This window comes from Panicum hallii, chromosome 9 (assembly GCF_002211085.1).
Source record: "Panicum hallii strain FIL2 chromosome 9, PHallii_v3.1, whole genome shotgun sequence".
NCBI lineage: Eukaryota > Viridiplantae > Streptophyta > Magnoliopsida > Poales > Poaceae > Panicum > Panicum hallii.
Genome location: NC_038050.1, coordinates 12,963,419 through 12,984,774, shown reverse-complemented (window position 1 = coordinate 12,984,774; position 21,356 = coordinate 12,963,419). Strand labels below are relative to the sequence as shown.

Genomic DNA, 21,356 nt, shown 5'->3' with positions numbered 1-21,356 from the left:
TGCTTTATAAAGTTTTGTGTGTGCGTATATGTATGTATATATATATATATATGAGTACAAAGTTTATAATGTGCTAGTACAAAATTCCTGGACGCGGGAGTGCAAAGATTGGAATAGCAATGTTTTGGAGCTAGGTGTACAAAGTTTATAATATGGTAGTAGAAAGTTCATAAATTTGGAGCCAAGGTGTGAAATATGAAGTTTTTGGTCATAGTATAATGTTTGAAACATGTTAGTAGAGTTTATTGAATTTGAAGTGTAAAGTTTGGTGTCAGTTTTTGTAAAAAAGTTTTTGACTAGTGACATCAAAGTTTTTAAATTCAAAGTGCAAAGTTACTAAGTTTTGAATGCAAAGTTTCTGAAAAAAAGTGATTTTGAAAGCTGGAGATGTAGAAGGCTTTAACTATATAGTTTAAAATTTTTCACAAAATTACCATATATTTATATGTGAATTTTCTTTCTTGAATAATGACCATGATATAAGGGAAAAAATTTAAGCACTTCTATATCTATATAGTTGGCAAAGTAATTCCCGCCCGGTGTCTCGAATGGGAAGTAAAAAGTGCAAAAAAAACTAGACATTAGAAACCGAAATTTATAAATTGGGAAACGGAAAATGCCTAATTAACATGTACCACCTGCTGTTGTCTATGTATGTGGTGTTAACTAATTCGTGCGTCGGTAGTTAGTTGTTGTGCTCGTGCGCCGCTAGTAGATTGCAACGCTCATTCGTCACTATTGCATCCCAGCGAGCGCTTGCCTACTAGGTGCCCCGCCTGCGTGAATATGGATCCAGGAGACAAAGCAAACGTGAAGCATGGGAACGCCTTGATAGCTTGTTCTGTGCATGTATTCATGTATTTAATATGTTTTGATTTGGTCTATGTATTAGTGAACCAATGCATAGAAGAGATGGAGAGAAAAATAATTCATCTCTTCTCTATAGGGGTAATGTTGTCTTTTTTCACCTTCACTTAACAGCAATGTGACCATGTTGTGACAGCAATGGCATAAAAGGGATGAAGTTAAATTTTCAATGGCACTGAAGGGATAGTCCAAATTTCGATGGCATAAAAAGGATGAGTTAAATTTCTAATGCCATATAGGGAATTCTCCCTTATTTCAACTTTAGGTAGTTAAAAAATTAATTGAGATACACGTCAAGCAAACAAAAATACTCAAGCATTGAATCGAGTTTCTAGCAAGTTAAATTTGAATAGTTTGCGAGCCTCAAGCTTTTCTGCTAGCCCTAACGAGGATGAGATTTTCCTCTTTTATACTGCTATTATTTCCTTTTAATATAATAGATGAATAATAAAACTAGTTGATCATCTTTGTAACAATGCTCAATTCAATTATATAAAATATGTTATACCAATTAAATAGAGCTCTCCTCTAACCATTATAATCGTACTAGGTCAATATTTTCGATATTGACTATTGATCCAAATCTTACACACGTACACATAAAAGGAAACTTTAGTGAATAAGTCAAGAAAATAACATTTCACACAAATGCCAATCATCAAAAATTCCACGAGCAAAAGATCAAGTATCTGCAAAACATATCCTAACAAATAAGTTAGTAAACCTTTTATCTTCTCTAACTGAACTTTAAACGGTGCCTAAGAAACTCAACTAAGAAAAATAATAATACGGTGTTCAAAGAAACCATATGATTTAGTGCTTATGATAGACGATGTTTTGGCTAACGGTCACTTTTTGGGGCTAGTATCAAACAGCGAAATAAAGAACTATCAGAGGGCACCGTGAAAGTTTCAAGGGTCTATTTGAATATGTTGTGCCCATCAGGGGTTTGAAAGTAAGTTGCCACTCTCCTTTCTCTATATAAAGAAACTAAGTGGTCATGAGAAGGGGACTCAGTTAAGCACTCTCTATTTTCTCATTTAGCTCTAACTTTATCTCTTATCTATTTAGGCCCACAACCCTAACATATTTAAAATTTCGACATCTTTTGATCTATCATTTAGAACATTTTGTTAGTATTGATCTTTTAACATAGTGGTAGCAACTAATGAATGTGTTCTTAAAAATGGAGTATTGAAAGTTATATTATATTAATTTTTATGATACAATTTTATTAAATGATATATTATAACAAATTATCTTAAACAAAAGAATCTTATGATAATGTTAGAAAATATGCTCTACTATATTTTAAATCATATAGTGTCAAAAAAAAATTATTTTGCTAGATATTTTATATGCTAATTATGTAAAAACTGATATAACCTATAAATAAACTACTAGACAACTATACACAAGGCATGTGAAATCTTTATTATTTGAACTTGAGAAGTTATCGCCTAAAGAGGGATGAAATGTACTGAACACAGTTGGTGAGCAACAAGAGACGAGAACGCTTCCAAACTTTTACACAATGGCTTAATTGGGACCTCCCTAATTAGTAAAATAATCAGCATGATGTAATCACTAGCGCCACACGACTAGCACTGGTAGAGAATCCTACGTGTACTGGACTCAAGCCATATACTAATTTTAGTATCAGTGGATCGTGGATATGATTGCATGTTGACTTGGTATATGCATAGAATATGCTACTCTGAAGCTTTGTTGATCCACAACTATTGCTTGTCACTGACAAGCCACTACTTGGATTACCATTTTTATACTTGAAATGTACCACCACAGCTAGACATAAGCATAAAGTTATATAGCATGTGCTATAAATGCATCTAGAAAATAGTAATTTGTTTTCTTCTCTACATTTCATTGAGGTGCACGTGCCATCTGCAATTGGGCAAACATTACTTCATAACTGATAAGCATCATGGAGTGTGACGAAAGAATCATGTGTAAACTATGGCCATAGATATGGTTCAATAAAAACAAAGTGCAATAAGTATGAATATTCAAACATGGTCACATGTCAAAAAGAGAGATTGGTCAACTGAGTTTTTAATTGAATTTTTTCATCAATAGGTATATGAACCAAAATATGATTTCATATCTTAACTTTCAGGAGAACATTGTCTAAAACAAGGTCTAGTCAACACCACTCCTGACATTAAAAACGAAGTTTTTTGAAGGAACCAACAAAGTTACCTTACCTTTTCAACAAAGGGCTTAATTTTCTGCAATTGTTTGTTGAGCCATTTGACCTGGAACCAAGACTAAAAATATGCATCAAGATAAGCATGAAAATCACAAATCAAGGTGCATAGTTGGTGAACAATGGATGTGTCATTTTAAAGGTTTTATATTATCGAGTACTACCTACTATATGCATAAAAATGTACTTATGGGACATATGCAAATACGCTACCTTCGGTGTGAAGCAGCTCTACTTGAATAGACCATCAATCCTGATTGCAGATGATGTGGGAAAAAAATGAAAGGTACAACAAGATGATTTCTCATAACATTGCTATCGTATTTGGACCAAAAAGTTGACTATGGTTAAAGAAATTAGTACATTTAAGCTTCCTAAACGAGGAGTTTTGGTGGACGGTGTGCTGTTTGGATTGGCACAAATAATGAACTTTTTAATATATTGGCATATATCAAGGAGCACATGGGAGTCCTTATAGATCATGAATATTATTTATAGAAATTTAATCATACAAATTCCTTGTTATCCCTCCATTTGGGAATGAGACCTAAATATTTTATATGCCAATCTTAATTTTTAAATTCTTGCTTGATAAATCTTTTTAAGATACACGTGGATTCTGTACATGCACCTGCACTAGCTGTTGAAAAGCATAACTAGAATTGGAACAATTTCAAGCTTTGCACCGTCTAGATGAGTTCATGTGCTACGACTACTGAAAACTAGAATATCCTTGTGCGTGATGAACTTTTTATGGTTATGGCCAAACCGATAAGGAACTACAAATTTTCCTATTGGTTAGCGCAAAAAGGCAGGGAAATGACAGAACATAGAAGAACAATAAATTTTTGCATGTGCGTAATGGCATACTCTGCATAGGGAAAACACATTTCCCTGTGTGTCTTAGTAGAAGTGATAGGGAAATTGCTAATTATATATGTGTCATGGTAGAACCGGCAAAGAAATTGCGATGGATACTGAAAGGAGTAGTAATAAATCAGCCATAAATGCAATTTGGAAGCTTAGAAGTAGCATCGATAAAGAAGAGGCAGTGGCACCGAAGAATCCAAACGACCAATTTAAATTGGTAAGCGCTGTTTTTAGAAGAGAAAGCTCTAAATTTTGTTGTATAATTTTTGTTCAAAAACAATTGTTGTACTTCATCTATAGTGACGTGAACCTGCTAGAGTTTGTTCCCGATCTTTCGGTGAGAGGGGATGGATAACTCAATTGGTGGATGGAGACGACGTTCACGGCCTGATTACAGCCTTCCAAGGATGTTGCGCCTTAGCAATCGATACACCACCTCCAACGGCTGCCGCGATCTTGTGGAGCGTAACACCCGGCCACTAGGGCACTCGTCCTGCAAGCAATCAAAGAGCAAGCAAGAACAAGTAGAACAAGCAACTAAATTGTAAATATGGAGATAATAAGCAATTTAAAATTAGAAAGGTGGAGTTCTGAATCGAGTAGAAGGGATGGTATAGCCGACACATGCATCTACAAATAAGTAGAAATAGCTAAAATTTCAACAAACAAAAACCCAATCTGTTTGTGGCGGCAATGGAGATATATGAATATGGGAGGGCGACCACAGGGGCGTTGGAGTCGTGCTCCAATCCTAGGACGCGTCCCTAATGGATCCAAACTCGATACACGTCCGATTGGGCCAAAATAAGATGACGCAGCACCTGGATAGAAAATATCCACGAACGAAAACGATGACCGGGGCAACTCCGAAAAAATATAGACGAGAGCCTAGATCCGTTCGAAAGTAGACTTGATAAGCTTTCCGTGAAGTCCAAGAACGCCCCAATCGGAGTCCGTATGAAGTCGTGGCAGCCGTTACAATTTGGTTGTGTCCTACAGTCCGAATCCAACATCCAAAACGTGTTAGATTTGGACTCTTTCTTTTCATGCACCAAAAGTGACGTGGTGGCCTGGTGGAGAACATTGAAAATATATGGAATTGGTCTGTAATCAATCAACTTTTTTAGTTCTCCATGCCTTTCATGTGTGTTTAATACTCTTTTTATCCATGTATGTATTTCTAAAAATAACAATAAAAACACATCATGAGGAAGCATCAATTCATCAAATTTATCAAATACAATCATGATAAAGAATATTTTCACCTTTGAATCAAAAGTTTTATATGGTTGTATCCAAGCATGTGATGTCCTCATCATATAGGCTCTAGCTCAAGAATGTTAAGCTGTCTAAATCCTCAGACGAGGTGCGGACACTTTTTATGCTATAAAAATGGAATACATATGCCTTATTTATGCTATATTAAAAAGTATATTATTTGTGCTATTATTCTACTAGCACTGGCCATTGTTTTTTGACCGAGTACTATTTGTCTTAGTTACACATATTTAGTGCAAGTCCATTTCTTTGGTCACAAATAATTGAATTTTACTATGTAACCATTGAACTCGGCTTAGATGCCAGGTCTAATGATTTTTGCATTTATTGTATCAGCAAGGAGAAGCAAGAAAAGCATTGGAAGTGCTTCGACGGCGCAATGTTCCTGTAGACTTTGTGGTACATAATTTTGTTTTTTCAATGACACTGTTTTTTATCTTAAAATTTCTTGCTGTTTCTACCATATTAAACCTACTTATTTGTTTTCTTGCAGTATAAATTTGCCCCAGATTTAATCATGTTAGATGCTTGTGAGACTGTTGAATCATGGATGATGGTGAGAAACAAGTTGGATCCAGGGAAACTCATACCGGTAATGTGCCTTATGTGAGGGAACCACATGCGAAGTATGATATTTAGACAGATCATATCATTGTTCATTTACATCCTTTCTTCCATTATAACGCTATAAATGGGTCTTCACATTTTAATAGCTTTTCTACAATTGGTTTTATCGTGTCAAGGAATTATATATCTCTTGTATTGTGAAATATTTGTTATATTGCTCATTTCATTTCTGCAGCTTCTTTGGATGAAAAGAGATACTTTCTCCGTTCTAAATTTTACTATGCATCTAAACATAATGTATATTTATATGCATAATAAAAATTATGCACCTAAAAACCCTAAAACGACTAATAATTTAGAACAGATGGACTATACATTAAACTTAAATCCCATGCTGTGGTTTCAAACTTTGAATCAAATTATGAAAAAAGATGCTATTATTCCATTTTCTCTTAAGATCCACAGCAAACCGCAATTCGAAGTGACTAACATGGTTCTACCGTGCTCGCAGGCCGAAAAAACCACATGACAGACGACAGAACGACACACGTACAAACACCTGCTACATTCATGGCCAAACTCCAGTCGTTTATTGGATTTTTTTTTTCTATCAGTCTATGGTACATGAACCAAAGCATGTCTACCAAATTAATCCACGGCCAGATAACAACCGAAAGCAACGAAACAGTATACCAAATCCTCCCTGCGACAACAAACAGTATCAAAGAAACGAAATAAATGGTGACGGTTCTCTTCCTCCCCCTTCCTAGCTACTGCTAGCTGTTAATTCAAGTCGCCATTTTGTCACCGCCTGCATGCACTGCCAATGGGAGCAGCAAACCTGAATCACGACGAGCGCCCGGTGAAGGACTTGGACAACCTGAACGGCCGCCGGACCCCGCGCTGCACGACGGGGAGCGGCGGGTTGCGCGACGGCGCGATCGTCGGGGACCGGTTCAGCGCCACGACGACCTCCGGCAGGAGCGCCTGCGAGCGGTGCAGCATGTCGACCATGGACGGCGTCTGGTAGGTGTGGACGAGGCCCGCGAGCTCCGTCGAGTCGCCGCGCGCCGTGGCGCGCTGGAACGAGTGGGAGCTCAGGCCGGACAGCATGTAGGCGCGGCCGGACTCCTGGTAGCGCTGGTAGTTGAGCACGCGCTCCTGCATCTCCCACAGCTCGGCCGCCAGCGCCTGCGTCTGCCGGTCCGAGGACAGCGACGCGCGCGACTCCAGCGCCAGGCGGCGGGACTCGAGGATCGACGCGGCGCGCGCGTAGTCGTGCTCCTCCGCGGCGGCCTGCGCCGCGGCCATGTCCTCCGTGGCGTGGACGCGGTGCCATTCGCGCTCCACCTGCAGGCACATCGCCGCGGTCACGGGGCCCGCCGGCCGAGGGACGGTCACCAGGTCGCCCCCGACCCGAACGGTGTTCGCGGTAACCGCGTCGCGGTACGCGCAGCTCGCCCGGATCAGCTCGGTGTCCCCGCGCGCGGCCGGGACGCGAATGGTGACCAGGAAGTCCTTCTCCTCGTCGGCGTAGAGGCGGCCGATGTCGACGAACCCGCCGCGCCCGTCGCCGTCCACTCCGCTGGCGTAGCCGCCGGACTTGATGGACGTCACCAGCACGCCTTCGTCGGCGCACTCGACGCTCAGCCGCGTCTCCTGCGCCACCACGCTGAGGAGGCCGCCGATGCACTGCGCGAACGCGTCCTGGATCGAGCCCACGTCGTCGATGAACGAGAACGTGCCGCTGGACATCTCGGCGACGGCATGCATCGCCCTGGAGTCATGGTCCAAGCCGAAGCCGAAGGCGTGGATCGGCACGTGGTGCCCGCTCCCGGGGAGGATCGAGCGCGGGACGAGCCGCCCGTAGTCCGGCGGCGCACCGTTCCGCGGCGGGTTCGGAAGGGGGAGGGTGTGCGTGTCCACGCCGTCCGAGAGGATGATGATGCTGCTCACGGGGTTCCTCGCCTGCCTGTCCTCCATCACCCTGGCAGCTTTCCACAGCCCCTCAGCAATGTTGGTGCCGCCATTGGCGACGAGGGAGTTGACGGCCTGCAGAGACTGCACCTGTCCGAACGCGGTCATCTTCCGGAGCGGGAACAGCCTCCAAGCCGACGAGGAAAAGGCGACGACGGAGAGCCGGTCGCTCGGACGAAGGTTCTGGATTACGAACGTCATGGCCCGCTTCAGGAGCCCAAGCTTGGAGCCCGCCATGCTCCCGCTCACGTCGAGCACGGTCACCAGGTCCAGCGGCGCGCGGGTGCCCATCGACGAAGCCGGCGCATGCGGAGCTTTCAGATGGATCAAGATAGCAAAGTTCTCCCGTGCCACGGACTCCTGAACGGCTGGGAATTCAGTGTAAGTCATGATCTCAAGTGAAGCAGGAGTCTCATTCTCATCCCCATCATGGCCTCCACCCAGTGCTGTTTCGGACTGAAGATTTATCTGCTCATCGTCATCGAAAACTGCAGACTCCGGAGTGCGAAAGACTGGAAGCCCATCCAGCGGATTCGCTGATAACATGCCCGTCTGGGGCCAAGCGGAGGGGTTTACTCTGGCTGCCCCATGGGCAGCATCTGCAATCACAGGTCCCTGGAAAGGCAGCTCCTTCCATAAAGCACGGCAGATTGGGCAGATTTTGTTGCCGTGCTGCACATTTGAAGAGATGCAGTGGAAATGGAACTTGTGGGAGCATTCAGCAGTGAACAAAGCTTGGCCGTGACCGGACCTCATGGTGCCAAGGCAAATGGCACATATCTTCTGAAGTCAAGAAAACAGACAAGTTAAAAAATGACTATTCCAAACTTGCAGAGCACATTACAGAGATCAAGACTGGTGCTCGTTAGTGGGCAACATTTGAACACTTGAAAAACAAATAAATTTCATAGTGAAGCACAAAATATCCTGAGAATAAGAACCACAATATTTGCTTAAGCATAACACACGCAGATATCGTCCTAACGACTCAGTAACAGAGTTATGCAAGCACGAGTACAGATGCACCACGCCTCCATCAAACAATGGCAAAAGATAGATGATTTGTACTAATTGCAATGACATCAGAATCAGCAACAAGCACATAATGAAGTTTAATGACATAAAAGAAACATCAATGCAAACTAACAGGTAATATTTATCAACTAATTAGCATGTATCAACTCCAAGTTGGCAGATAAGAACCAAAACATATTGACAAAGCTTTGGAATTAGGGATGGTGACCTTACAACTAGCCGCAATAAGTACTAGTAATAACACTGTCAAATGTTATTTTGCTGATGAACAACATCAGCAGAAGAAGAGAATATCATGTGGAAGTCATGCAATCAATCAAGTCAACTAAACCATGCATCAAAGATTCTTTTCTTCTGTTTTTTTCTATACTCGAGCAATATTTTCTTCACTTTTTTTCTGTATATAAAATTTGATGTAGGGAACTCCCACACAGTTCCTAGCAAAAAAAAACTCCCGCATAGTTTTCTGTCAAAAACAAATGATGCATCAAGCATGGGTCACGTATAATATTAGGCTGGGATTATCCAAACACAACACAAATTCGAATTAGATGTATCCACAACCCAAAAATAAACATTTAGTGAAGTGCACACACATCAGCCAGAGCTATCTAAGCTTTCAAGAAGCTTATATTAGAAGATAGACATGACACGTAGGATCTCTCAAATCATAGAGTAAGTTAATGTAATTGCATAGGTGGAGTTTTAGATGGATTTGATTTGAATGAATCCCTTTCCATTATGCATCTCTCCACCGCAAAATATCACTGCCTCTAAGGGAGTTAATTTTCAAAACTCCACAACCCGGGTATATTGACAACACGTTCAGAGTGCTTTGCTCAGCACAATGTTGTCAACGGCAAAGCATCTAAAAGTCATATGGGCTTATCTCCTACATGGCAATACCCAACTGGTCAAAGAAAAACTTGGGCTGGAAATAATAAAACAGTAGGCTTCTTCACAATAAGATAGGCAATAGTTGGTGACCGCTACTAGTTAGTCTTTTCGGGAAATTGCGTACATATCAATGCAAGAGAACAAGAAGCAAAATTTTCATTTTCAGGTCATAGTTGTCTGCTAGAAATAGAATAACACTAGAACTATTGCTTAAATGACCGGTAGCTTACTTGGCTTGTTTACTAGTCCACAAGACGTCAAGTATAATCCGTAAAATATCCACAGATAAAAAAATCTTGAATCAAACATGAACAAGGTAGTCCCTTCGGGGAGGAGGGAGGCATGAACAAGATATACGAATGTAAGATCAATTCAATGACCAAGCAACAGAAAAAGTCTAACATACGAATTCAAAAGATGAGGAGGCTTGAACTGGTGGAATGCAAGCAACAGTTTCCCCAAGCAATAAGAAATGCAGTCACCATTTTCACTCAGTGATGAAGCAACTAAACAAACAATTCCTAACTGCTGCCTATATTTCCGAGTTTTTTTTGACAGAATTTCAAACCATTAGCATGACCTGAAAGGTGATCTATTTCAGATGAAAAATAAGTTTGGTCCTACAGTTAAATAAGAGCAGAGAAGAACAAGCATGCAAACTGTAAAAAGGAAAGAAAAAAAACAAACATGCAGCAAAAATTTATAGATATATGGGAAGTGTAAACGTCAGACGGCTGAAATAAAAAAACTGGAAAGAAAAACCCGGATATTTCCATTGTTCAAGCTTGGAAACACAATTACGTTTCAGGGAATTTCTCACGAGTTTCCACACAACTGCGATCCCCGTGCCAAGCAACCCATATCGACGACAAGAACAAGGTGAGACCCTCCGCAAAATCATGAAACTATTGGCGCATCCCATGCACCATGGGCAGAGACAGAAACGCAAGGCGGCAACAAGGGGAGAAAGAGATCTCACCGCGGGACTCCGGCTCCCGGACCTTGACGACCGCCGCGCGGACGCCGGCGCGGGGGACGCAGCGCCCAGCGACTTCTCCCTCTCGCCCTGCTGCTGCTGCTCCTCCTCCTCTTCCGGCTCCGCCACCGGAAACGGCTCCTCAACGGCGTCCAGCGCACGCGGCACATCCTCGACGGCCGCGTGCCTCGACGGGAAGCGCATGCAGACCCTGGTGGCGAGCGCGCGCCTGGCGCGCTCCCACGCCGTCACCATTCCCGGAGAACTTGTCACACGGCCCGAAAGGGGACCCTTTCTCCGGCGGCGCGGAGGGTTTGGGGGATCGATCCGTCCCGCCCGTCGCCGAGTGGAATCCTTCCGGGTGGAACGGGTTTGGGTTTTGCGGCGAAGTGGTGTGAGGAGAGCGAAAGCAGGGGAGAGATATAAGGGAGGGAAACGAGGGGGGCGAGGAATCTGTGGGGGTGTGTTTTGACTTGTTCTTCCCATTTTGCCCCTCTGAAAGAAGGAATGTTGTTTTTTGTGTTGAATTTCTTTTTCTTGACATTTGGGCGCTTTTCGGGAGTTGACACATTTCGTGCTCTTTATTCTGGGTAATGAAAAGGTGAAGAAGGAACTTGTTGGCATCTTTGATTGATTGGAATTTGGAGTAAGGAATTTCACTAGAAATTTACATAGAATTTCGAGTATTTTCTACTTTTTTTTGATACTACAGTTATTTCAACCTAAAATGATACAGAACTCTATAGATGGTAAGAGTATCTACTATCTAAGATAACATATATATGGTTGTAAGCTGAATGTGTCAATATGTTCATGTCCATATGTATATTCTTATAAAATGTATATGTTTGGAAGGCAAACTAGAGGTAGTGCATAGGGGTAGAATTGGAAGATATAAATCAAACCCAAGGAATTGTAGGATTTTTTTCTTGTAGAAGAAACCGATTGATTTATAGTCGTTGGATCTTTCTCACCCAACTCCCTCTTACCCTAACCCTAAGTTATCGCCCTCGCTTACCAACCCCGCCGCCACTATTTTGCTGAGTCAAAATACTTATCTTGTACTGTTATTACATCTCCATAAATGCACTCTTATATTTGTATACCTTCTATTTAGCGCTTCTAACATGAATGCTCACCATCTATATTATAGATGGCCATTCGGGCCGCCCGGGATGGGACCGGGCTGGCCCAGGCATGAAGTAATCAAGCCAGGCACGACACGATCATACTAACGGGCTGTGTCGTGCCGCCCGTCGTGCCAGCCCGAAAAGCACGGGGCCTCCGTCGTGCTCGTGCCGTCCGCAGCCCGCTGGCTGCTGTGCTTGTCGCCATCGCCGCGCACATCGGCTGCCGCCTGCGCCTGCCATCGCGGCGCCTGCTGGCCGCCGCCTAAGGCTAGAGCTCGGAGGGGAGGGGAGGACCGGGCCGGTGAGCAGGGAGGCGGCCGTCACCGCTCGCAGCCGAGGCGCTGACGGTAGCGGAGGGGAGGCGACGAAAAGGATAAGAGAGAGAGAAAAGGAGGAGTGCCTGGAGTAGCCAGATAGGGTTTGGAGATATGAGAATTGGTGGTCCGATGGGATTGAAGTATTATACGGGCCGTGCCATGCCGTCCGCCGTGCTGCAGTGGCAGCCCAAGCACAGCACGCTATACCGGGCTGTGCTGGCTCGGGTACGATAACCATGGGTCGTGCCGTGCTTGGATCGGGCCAAAAACTCGAACCTCAGGCCTGGTTGTCGGGTCTCGGGCCTTTTGGCCACCTATAATCTATATCCCCAAAATCACGCTTTGATACCTTTAGTAACGTGCCAGTGATTTAGTGCGTGGCTCTTGTGCCATTTGAGTCAGTCATGTATTCCATGTTATGAATCCAATCTAGAACTTGTTTCGTAGCGCTTCAGTTCATTCTAAAATGGCTTCAGCTTTGGCTTCAATTGTAAAGCAACTTTAATGCTTGGAGAGGGAGGAGAAGCTGTGGAGTCACTTTTTTTTTTCTCTCCTTCCCCTAGTGGAGAAGCCATTTTGGGGTTTTACACGCTTTTGGGACAAAGTTGTTTTATTTTTAGCTATTTGTAGGTTTAAGCTAGAAGCCAGTGAAGAAGCCCTAATAGAACCTTAAGCACGGTTGTTGTACCGATAGAATAGCACAGATACCTCATGCAAGGTCACCGAATTCCGTACACACCTGCAACTTAGTCATGGTTAACCATTGTGCCATCACAAACACACATATACCATGCATGGTCAGTTGGTCACCGTTTGTGTCATTGAGTCATTATAAATAGTTTTTGATCACATGCCACTAGCTAGTGTCAAATTGTACATAAGTACCCACATTCCTCTTTTTTGTAAGTTATAACATGGGTCGATATCCAATTGACCTTGCTCTCCACTTCCACTTGTAAGCCTACAACCTGTTGGGTTCTCTACCGACCATCAATTATTGATGAAGTATTTTTGTCCTAGGATCCTAGAGTTTACAGTTGTTGGGTTTTATCAAAAAAAGGGTGTTACACTTAGATGCTATAAGTATCTACTACCTACCTGAAAGTCACATGATCATATATGTCCATATATATATATATAAACTTGTAAAAGTGCACGGAGAAAGATAAACAAGAGGTAAGATAAGAAGGTATAAATCACCCCCTAAAAAGGTATAAATCATGCGACCCCTAAGGAATTAAGGGATAACCTTTTCCTTTCTTTTGGAAACACCCAATTGATTTTAGACGCCACACCCAAATTTTTTTTTGATTCTAGACATGACAGCTTTATCCCTAACCCCTTGTACCCTAAACGTCGTATGCTACCCTCACACAACAACTATTTTTCACTCAATTGGTTCTTTTTTTTTGTAGTAGCATCTATCAAATTTGTGCCCAGGGTAGCTGATTTGAGATCCATTGATTTTAACTCCGCAGAGCACAATATTTTTTAAAAAGGGAACACGTTAGCTACAAAAATCAGGTAATATCGTTCGGTTGTGTTTTTTTCGCTCGAAAGATGCATCCATAGTTCTATTTTTAATTTTTAATTTGTTGCAGACTTTTCCGAACCGAATAATAAAAGAAATTATATAGCAAAAAACATGTAACTTAGCTGAAAAAATGAATTATCGAAACAATAGCAGCGGACAATCTAGCGATGCGCAGGTGGCCTCACGAGTCACGAAACTCTCAATCTAGCGATGAGAAGACGAGAGCTTCCTTGAGCGCTGATGAAAGTGATGACGAGTCGCAGCAGCAAATTAAACTACCGCGCGCGCTTAACAAACTAACACTCAAGCTTGTAATCTGGCAAAATCTGTCGGGAGTAGATCATTCTGCAAACCGTAAATGCATCCTCTTCGCCGGCGGCGCCGGCGACGACGTACGTTGCTGCTGCCCGCGCGCGCTCCGCGAGATCTTCACCATGTTCTGCATCGCCGGAGTCACGTACGGCCGCGGTGCCGCTCCGCCTCCTCGGGCCTCCGTACCGACGCCTAGCGCCGCGGCCCCGAACCCGAAGCCCAAACTGTGCCGGCCGCACTGCCACCGACAAGGCGCGCTGCTGCCTGTGTGAGCTCATGCCGGCCAGCATGGCTGCGCGACCCGTCTGCTCGTACTCCATCCGGTTCGCCGCGCGGGCGCCGAGGTCCCTGAGCTCGTCCTCCAGCGCGGCGCACGTCGGGTCCCCCGCCATCCCTGGCGCCGACCGCCGCACGGCCTCCTGCTCGCCCTCGAGTATGCGCGCCGCCTCTGCGTTCTCGCCGCGCTCGGCGGCCGCCCGTGCGGCGGCGATATCCTCCGTCGCGGTCACGCGGACGCGCTCCCGCTCCACTTCCATGGACAGCTCGGCGTCGCCGTCGGGCATTTCGGGTGGCCTCAGCACCGCGGCGTCGTCGCCGGCAACGGCTTCCAAACACCCTCTCACGGCGTCCGGTACGAGCACCTCACCTTGATCAGTTGGGTGACCTCCTCCGTAGCTCCAGCTGTCGGCACGCGCACGAACACCAAGAAGCGCCTCTCCTCGTCTGCGTAGAGCTCGCCGACATCCACCGAGGCAGCTCGGCGGTCGGCGTCGACGCAGTTCTCGTAGCGACCTGACTTGACACCCAGAACGCGCACGCCCGGGTGCACGCACGCCACAGCGATGCGCACGCTCTGCATGGCGACCGAGAGGAGCCCGCCGATGCACTGCGCGGATGGCCGCCTGGTTCTCGACGAAGGAAAACGTGCCGCCCGTCTCCTCCGCTACGGTGTGCATCGCCGCCGCGTCGTGGTCGGTGCCGAAGCCGAACGTACGTGTGGATGGGCGCTGTCCGGTTTCCGGAGCCCCTGAACGAAGGTGTTAGCAACTCCCTCCTCGATCCAAGAGAACAGTACACGTGGTAGGCTGATACAGCAGTAGCTGAGTTTAGGATACAATATGAGGGGATTAGAGTTCGGGATAGGGCAGCAAAGCAAGGCGAACCGAAGGTAGGAGGAAGATACTAGAAAGTTCTAGAAGATACTAGAAGCTTAGGTCCAGGTACAAGAGAGAGATGTGTGGAGGAGGAAGAAGAATTGTTGAATTGTGATCCAAATCCCGTTGTAGCGGAGGCCTGTCACCGGAGGCTTGGGCCGGAGCGGAGCGATTAGGGTATATGATATAAATACCATGATTTGGGTTTTGGATAGATTATTATTTTGTATGCCGCCGCCATCAGTGCGACGTTCCTGTAAAACACTCTAGAAATAGTGAAGTCGTGATTGGCTGGTGCCCGTGGTTTTTCCCTTCTCCTTGAAGGGTTTTTCACATAAAATTTATGTGTTGTGTTCTGCGTTATTGGTTGATCGTCTTCGTTATTCGCCTGTTGTTTTTTAACAAAAACAGTAGAGGGAAACGTGGTTCTGATTCTGAATATTTCGTTGATCCCTTCATATGTGCTGTTGTTGCCTTCTTGTATTCCCCATCCAAGCAAGCCTTGTCACGGCCCACGGCCCATAGGCAGCCCAGCATGGTAGCACCTAACAGAAGGTGGCACAAGATCGGCGTGCCGGCATCGTACGTACCCGTCCCGCCCGTCGGACAGAAGGATCATGCTGGTGACGGCGTTCCCGTACCGGCGGTCGTCCAGCACCCTGGCGGCCACGCGGAGGCCCTCGCCGATGTTCGTGCCGCCACTCGCGACGAGGGCCTCCACGGCGCGCTTCGCCGAGGCCTTCCCGTCGGCCGTCATGCGCGCGAGCTGGACCACGCTTGTCGCGTCGTTCGAGAAGGAGACGACGCTGAGGCGGTCCGCCGGACCGAGGTTGCCGATGACGAACCCCACAGCCTGTTTCACTACCAGGTACAGCTTCTGGCCGCGCATGCTGCCGCTGAGGTCGATCACCGTCACGAGCACCGCGAAGCTGACCCTGGACGCGCCCCCGGCTACGGCCGGGCGCTCGCAGTGCGTCCTGAGCGCCACCACCGCGTGGTCCGCCGCCCGGGACTCATCCTGCACCGCCTCGACGCTCTGCTCCACCACCGGTTCGTCGTCGTCGTACGGGCCATGAGAAGAAGACGGCCTCGCGGGAGGAGGAGGAGGACGGCGGACGACCCGGCCATGAGAAGAAGACGGCCTCGCGGGACGAGGAGGACGGGGGACGACCGGGCCGCCGACGGCCGGGAGGTCGCGCCACGTGGCCTTGCAGAGCGGGCAGTCGCGGTGGCCGTACGCGACGCTGGCGGAGATGGAGCAGTTGTGGAAGACGTGGGAGCACTCGGCCGTGAAGATGGCCTGGCCGCGGCCGACGTCGCCGAGGCAGATGGCGCACGGGTCGGCTGCCTCCTCGCCCTCCATCGATGTGCGCCTAGAACCTAGGGATCGCTTTGATTTTGTTACGCGCGTGAGCGCTTCGCATGATCGCATCCGCATCCGCATCCGGAGTATATGGAGGAGACCGGTGTCGACGTGGCGTAGTGGCCGTAGCGGACGCGGCTTCTGTTGGGAGCTGCTCCTCTCTATCAAAGATGGATAAGGGTATTAACTTCCAGCCCATTATCGACCCACTGTTCATCTTCTACGCGCCTCCGACGGCGGCCGACGCTATTTCCGTCGCCCCGTCGTGCCGCCTCTGTCACAGCCTTGCCGCGCCCTCCACCCACCCGCTTGGCCGTCCTCCACCCCATCCCTCGTCCTCCACCCCGGCCTACAGCTCTCGCCGCCGAGCCGCCCGCCCACCAGCCACCGCCGCTTATCGACCTTCTCCTCGCCCCCGCCGTCGGCCACTGCCTATCGAGGATCCAACCCCGCCCGATGCTCCTGCACTGCCTCGCCTCCGCCGCCGGCCAAACCACCACCACCATCGGACCGCTGCCGCAGCCGACCTCTCCTCTAAAGTTGCCGGCCATTGGAAGCCTGGTAACCCAGAAACCCTAACCTTGCCAACCTCGACCACCACCTCGCCGGCGGCCGCTACCCCCACCTACCACCCCTCGCTGACGGCTGCTCCCTCCCCCCTAGCTCTCACTTCGGTCGACGCGATGGCCAGCCGTGGCGGTGCGCCAGCACACAGGGTGGAAAAGGAAGGAGGCGATTGGATCCGATGGATGAGATTTCCCGTACGAATCTCAAACATTGGAAGTTAAGTTGGAAAAAAATCCTTCGGAAAATGTATTTGTTTCCTGGTTCTGTTGCCGGCAACATGGGCCTTGAGCGGTCGACCCAGCGGATCGTCAAACCAGCCCATATAAACGACCATACTGTGCTCCGGGGTGATGCTCGAATAGGAAAGAAAACATTGAGGCATCACTCTCTACGCTGCAGCCTACAATGCCTGTGCTAAAATTTTTAGCAACGATACTTTTAGGTGCACCGATACCCTGCTGATCAGAAAGAAAAAGTAAAATCTAGGCACCTAGGCAAACTAGTGGGCAGTGGATGAATGGAGCCCATATACAAATTCTTTATTTCAGTTTGTGGGATCCACGAGTGATGCTTAAATGTTGCAACTGTAAAAACAGTTCTAGCTTCTCTCTAATATGGCACTGGTGAATAATTTTGGGCTTCACTCACACTGTGGAGGGCCTAATGGCCCTTTCGCTGTGCCACCAACCTAATGGGGGCTGTTGGGAGTAGTGCGTGCGTAGGATTCAACCAGTCGCGGAAGAGGATCAGTCTGCCGGACACAGGGTTCAAGATGAGAAGAAATCTACATACAAATATAAAAATATTATTTCTTTCAATTCAAATATGCAAATTAAAATCTGATTGCACCACCATGTATCATATAATAAGATCTTTAAAATAAGACCAAACTTAAATATGTTTGGATGATTTTTTTGAATATTTTTTTATGAATGTAGAATGATTTGTTATAAATTCGGAACAATCGTTCCAACATAACAAAGAAATTGCTCTGTTTTTTAAAAATAATTTTTTACGAAATATGTTCAAGTGTGGTTTTATTTTAAAGATCTCATTGAAAAAAATATAACGGTGCAATCGGATTTTAATTTGGACATCTAGTTTTGAAACTACGGATTTTTTTATTTGTAAATTGGTTGGCACAGAATCCTACGCAAAAGCCAACCTCACATAGGCCCTGTTTGGATATGACTATAAGCCGCTTACCGATGGAAAAAAGCCAAAATCCCACCCAAACGCGGCGATTATTTTCTGATTCTTAGGCCCTGTTTGGATACGATTATAAGCCACTTACCGATGGAAAAAAGCCAAAATCCCACCCAAACGCAGCAATTATTTTCCGATTCTTACAGAAGCCAATTAACTAGGAATTGTAGAAATAACGTGGGGGACGATTTTTCCCAACGCGCTCCCAAGCCCGCGTATCTGGTAAGCGAGCCTCTTTTTCCTCCTCTGCCCTTTGCATCCCCGCCCCCCTCTCCCTCCTCCTCCTCGCGCTCCAGCGAGGCATGCCGGAGCTCGGCCTCCACATCCCTCCACCGCCGGCCACCCAGGGATCAGCACCGTCGCCGCGCCCCTGCCCTGTCCCGCCCCTGTCGTTGGTCCCCCAGATCTGCGCCACCACCCCTGTCGCTCCCCCAGATCTGCGCCGCCACCGCCCCTGCCCTCTCCCGCCCCTGCTGCAGCCCATGCCGTCTCCCTGCACCGCCCCTGCGCTGTCCCGCCACCAGAAGCACGAGGCAGAGCGCGGAGCAGGGCTGCCGCTGAGAGGGAGGAGAGAGAAGAGGGAGAGAGCTAGTAGCTAGCGCAACTGCAGCAGGCGATAGCACGCACCGCTCCTGCCCCCTGTTCCACACCCACGCCCGCAAGCAAGCGCCTAGCGCCACCCCTGCGCTGCCCCTGCGCCACCCTGTCTCTCCCTGCGCCTCCCCTGCTTTGCCCCTGCGCCGCCCCTGTGCTGCCCCTACACTGCCCCTGCGCTATCCCCTGCATTCAGAGCTGTAAGTATACCTCCCTCCCTCGCTATTACTTTCAAGAAGTGGATGATTGACTAGTTTTACTACATAGATGGATTGTTTTGCATGTTTTGCTATATAGATGAATTGTTGTAGGTTACTGGTATATGCATTTTGAATTAGATGTCCAAGATGATAGTCCTTATCCAACTCAAACTACAACAGATGATGGGATTGCTTTCGTAGATGACATGGATATGGGTGCATTGCGTGATGCCATCGCTACTGCTATGGTTTCGTGATTTAGTTCTATCCATTATTTAATGTACTCGAAATTTAGAAATCAATATTGGTCTATCTTTTGGTATATCCGTGAGCTTAACATATATTTGATATAATTGTAATATAATTATGTAGTCAAGATACACAAAAAAAATATAAGAATTATTGGCCTCTGCTCATATTCAGTAAAAAAATAAGATATCATCAGGCTATAGAAAATTTAGTCCTACATGCAAGGAATTGTGATAATGTTAACCCTATATTTTGAGTAGATGGAAAAAGGAGCGAAGGTTGTGGCGAAATGGGATTCATTTGCTGCCAAAACTTTTAATGATATTTGTGTGGAAGAAGTTCTCGCCCACAATAGGCCCCAACATTATTTGAACAGCACTGGCTATGCGAATCTTCTACGTAAGTTTTTTAAACATACCAAGAGACCTTACAATGAAGGGCAAATGAAGAATAGGTGGGATGCACTTAAAAGAAGGTATACCCAATGGAAGACATTGAACACGAGAGCTACCGACTTGGGTAGGAATCCTATGGCAGGGTGTATCGTCGCGGAAGACAAATGGTGGAAAGATCAAAATGATGTGAGTATACATTTCTGATTTTTAGTTTTTGAAATACAAAAAGTTACCTGTTTCAATTTACAAGGTTATTACCTTACCTTTTCAGGCTATGCCCGGTTGTATATACTTTAAGGATGCACCACTTGAGCATGAGGAGCAAATGCGGATTATGTTTGAAGCTATTAGTGTTACAAACGAAACATCATTTGTTCCTTCGAATGGAGAAGGTGGTGGCCAAGAAGATGATGGTGGTCAGAATAACAGTGAGTTAGAGAGGGAAGGGCAGGTCCCTACTCCCGCAGATGTCACTCCAACTTTAGGCAAGAGGCCAGCTCCATTATCCCCCAAGGGAAAGAAGAAGAAGACCTTTAGGGATCAGTGTATGAAGCGTTTAGTGGAAGCATATAAGAAGAAAGCTGAAAGTAGCAATAATTCAGCCACCTAAAATGTTGTTGACAGTGTTAGGGAGGAAATTGGTAACATGTTGGATCAAGTGATCAAGGATGGGGCTGAAGAAGGCAGTGATGAACATTACTACGCCACACAACTTCTTATAAAGAAAGAGTACCGTGATGTGTTCATTACTTTAAAGACATCAAATGGGAGGTTAAATTGGCTAAGGAGGGCATGGGAAGATAGTAAGAAGCACTAGTGTGTTTGTTTGAGACAATTAATTTCTATTTGTTGTTTGCTTGAGAAATTTTATTCCTATTTGTTGTTTGCTTAAGACATAATAGCTTGCCTGTGTTGTATGCTTGAGAGACAATAATTTCCATTTGTATGGTAGGTATAATGATATTATATATTGTATGTGTGGTATATGATTCATGTATTTATTTATTTATTTATTTATTATCATAGATGAGTGACTCGGATGATGATTTTCTGGTGGCGTATTTGGCTTTCGAGTGCATGGGATCTGGATCAACTGGTAGGAAGGCACCAATTCCTGATAATTTATGTTTTGACTGGGATCCAATGGGTTGAGCTAACTCTAGCGGATCCAGTTGACTGCTATGATATGTTTAGAATGTCAAGGTCAGTTTTTCTACGTCTCCATGACACATTGGTACAGAATTATGGGTTGAAATCAAGTCGAAAAGTGTGTACGAAGAAAGCATTAGCCATATTTTTGTGGATGTGTGGTGGTCCTCAATCATTTAGGCAAGTTAAGAATAGGTTCAAACACTCATTGGAAACAATTAGTAGAAAGGTTGATGAAGTTGTAGATGCTATTATGGGACTGGCTTTTCACAATATTAGGCCAAAGGATCCACAGTTTGGAACAATTCACCCTAAGTTGCAAGAAGCAAGGTTTTGGTCTCATTTCAAAGATTGTATTGGTGCCATCGATGGCACGCATATAGAAGTCACTGTTCCGGCATCTGAACAACCAAAATATATTGGTAGGCATGGGTATAATTCATAAAATGTCATGGCTGTTTGTGACTTTGATATGAGATTTACATTTGTTGT

The 21,356-nt window shown here is 45.8% G+C and overlaps 1 protein-coding gene and 2 pseudogenes across 1 annotated transcript; 1 reads left to right on the top strand and 2 right to left on the bottom strand.

Moving 5' to 3' along the window:
* Nucleotides 1-6,376: 6,376 nt before the first annotated feature.
* Nucleotides 6,377-10,949, bottom strand: LOC112875300 (E3 ubiquitin-protein ligase WAV3-like). Its single transcript, XM_025939099.1, has 2 exons — nt 10,698-10,949; nt 6,377-8,569 (listed from the first exon to the last, which is right to left on the bottom strand). The coding sequence occupies exons 1-2, from the start codon at nt 10,947-10,949 to the stop codon at nt 6,656-6,658; spliced, it is 2,166 nt and encodes a 721-aa protein (XP_025794884.1). The 3' UTR covers nt 6,377-6,655.
* Nucleotides 10,950-13,971: 3,022 nt separating this feature from the next.
* LOC112872797 lies at nt 13,972-16,504 on the bottom strand (annotated as a pseudogene).
* A 3,388-nt stretch (nt 16,505-19,892) lies between these two features.
* Nucleotides 19,893-20,690, top strand: LOC112877277 (annotated as a pseudogene).
* The last annotated feature ends 666 nt before the right edge of the window (nt 20,691-21,356 follow it).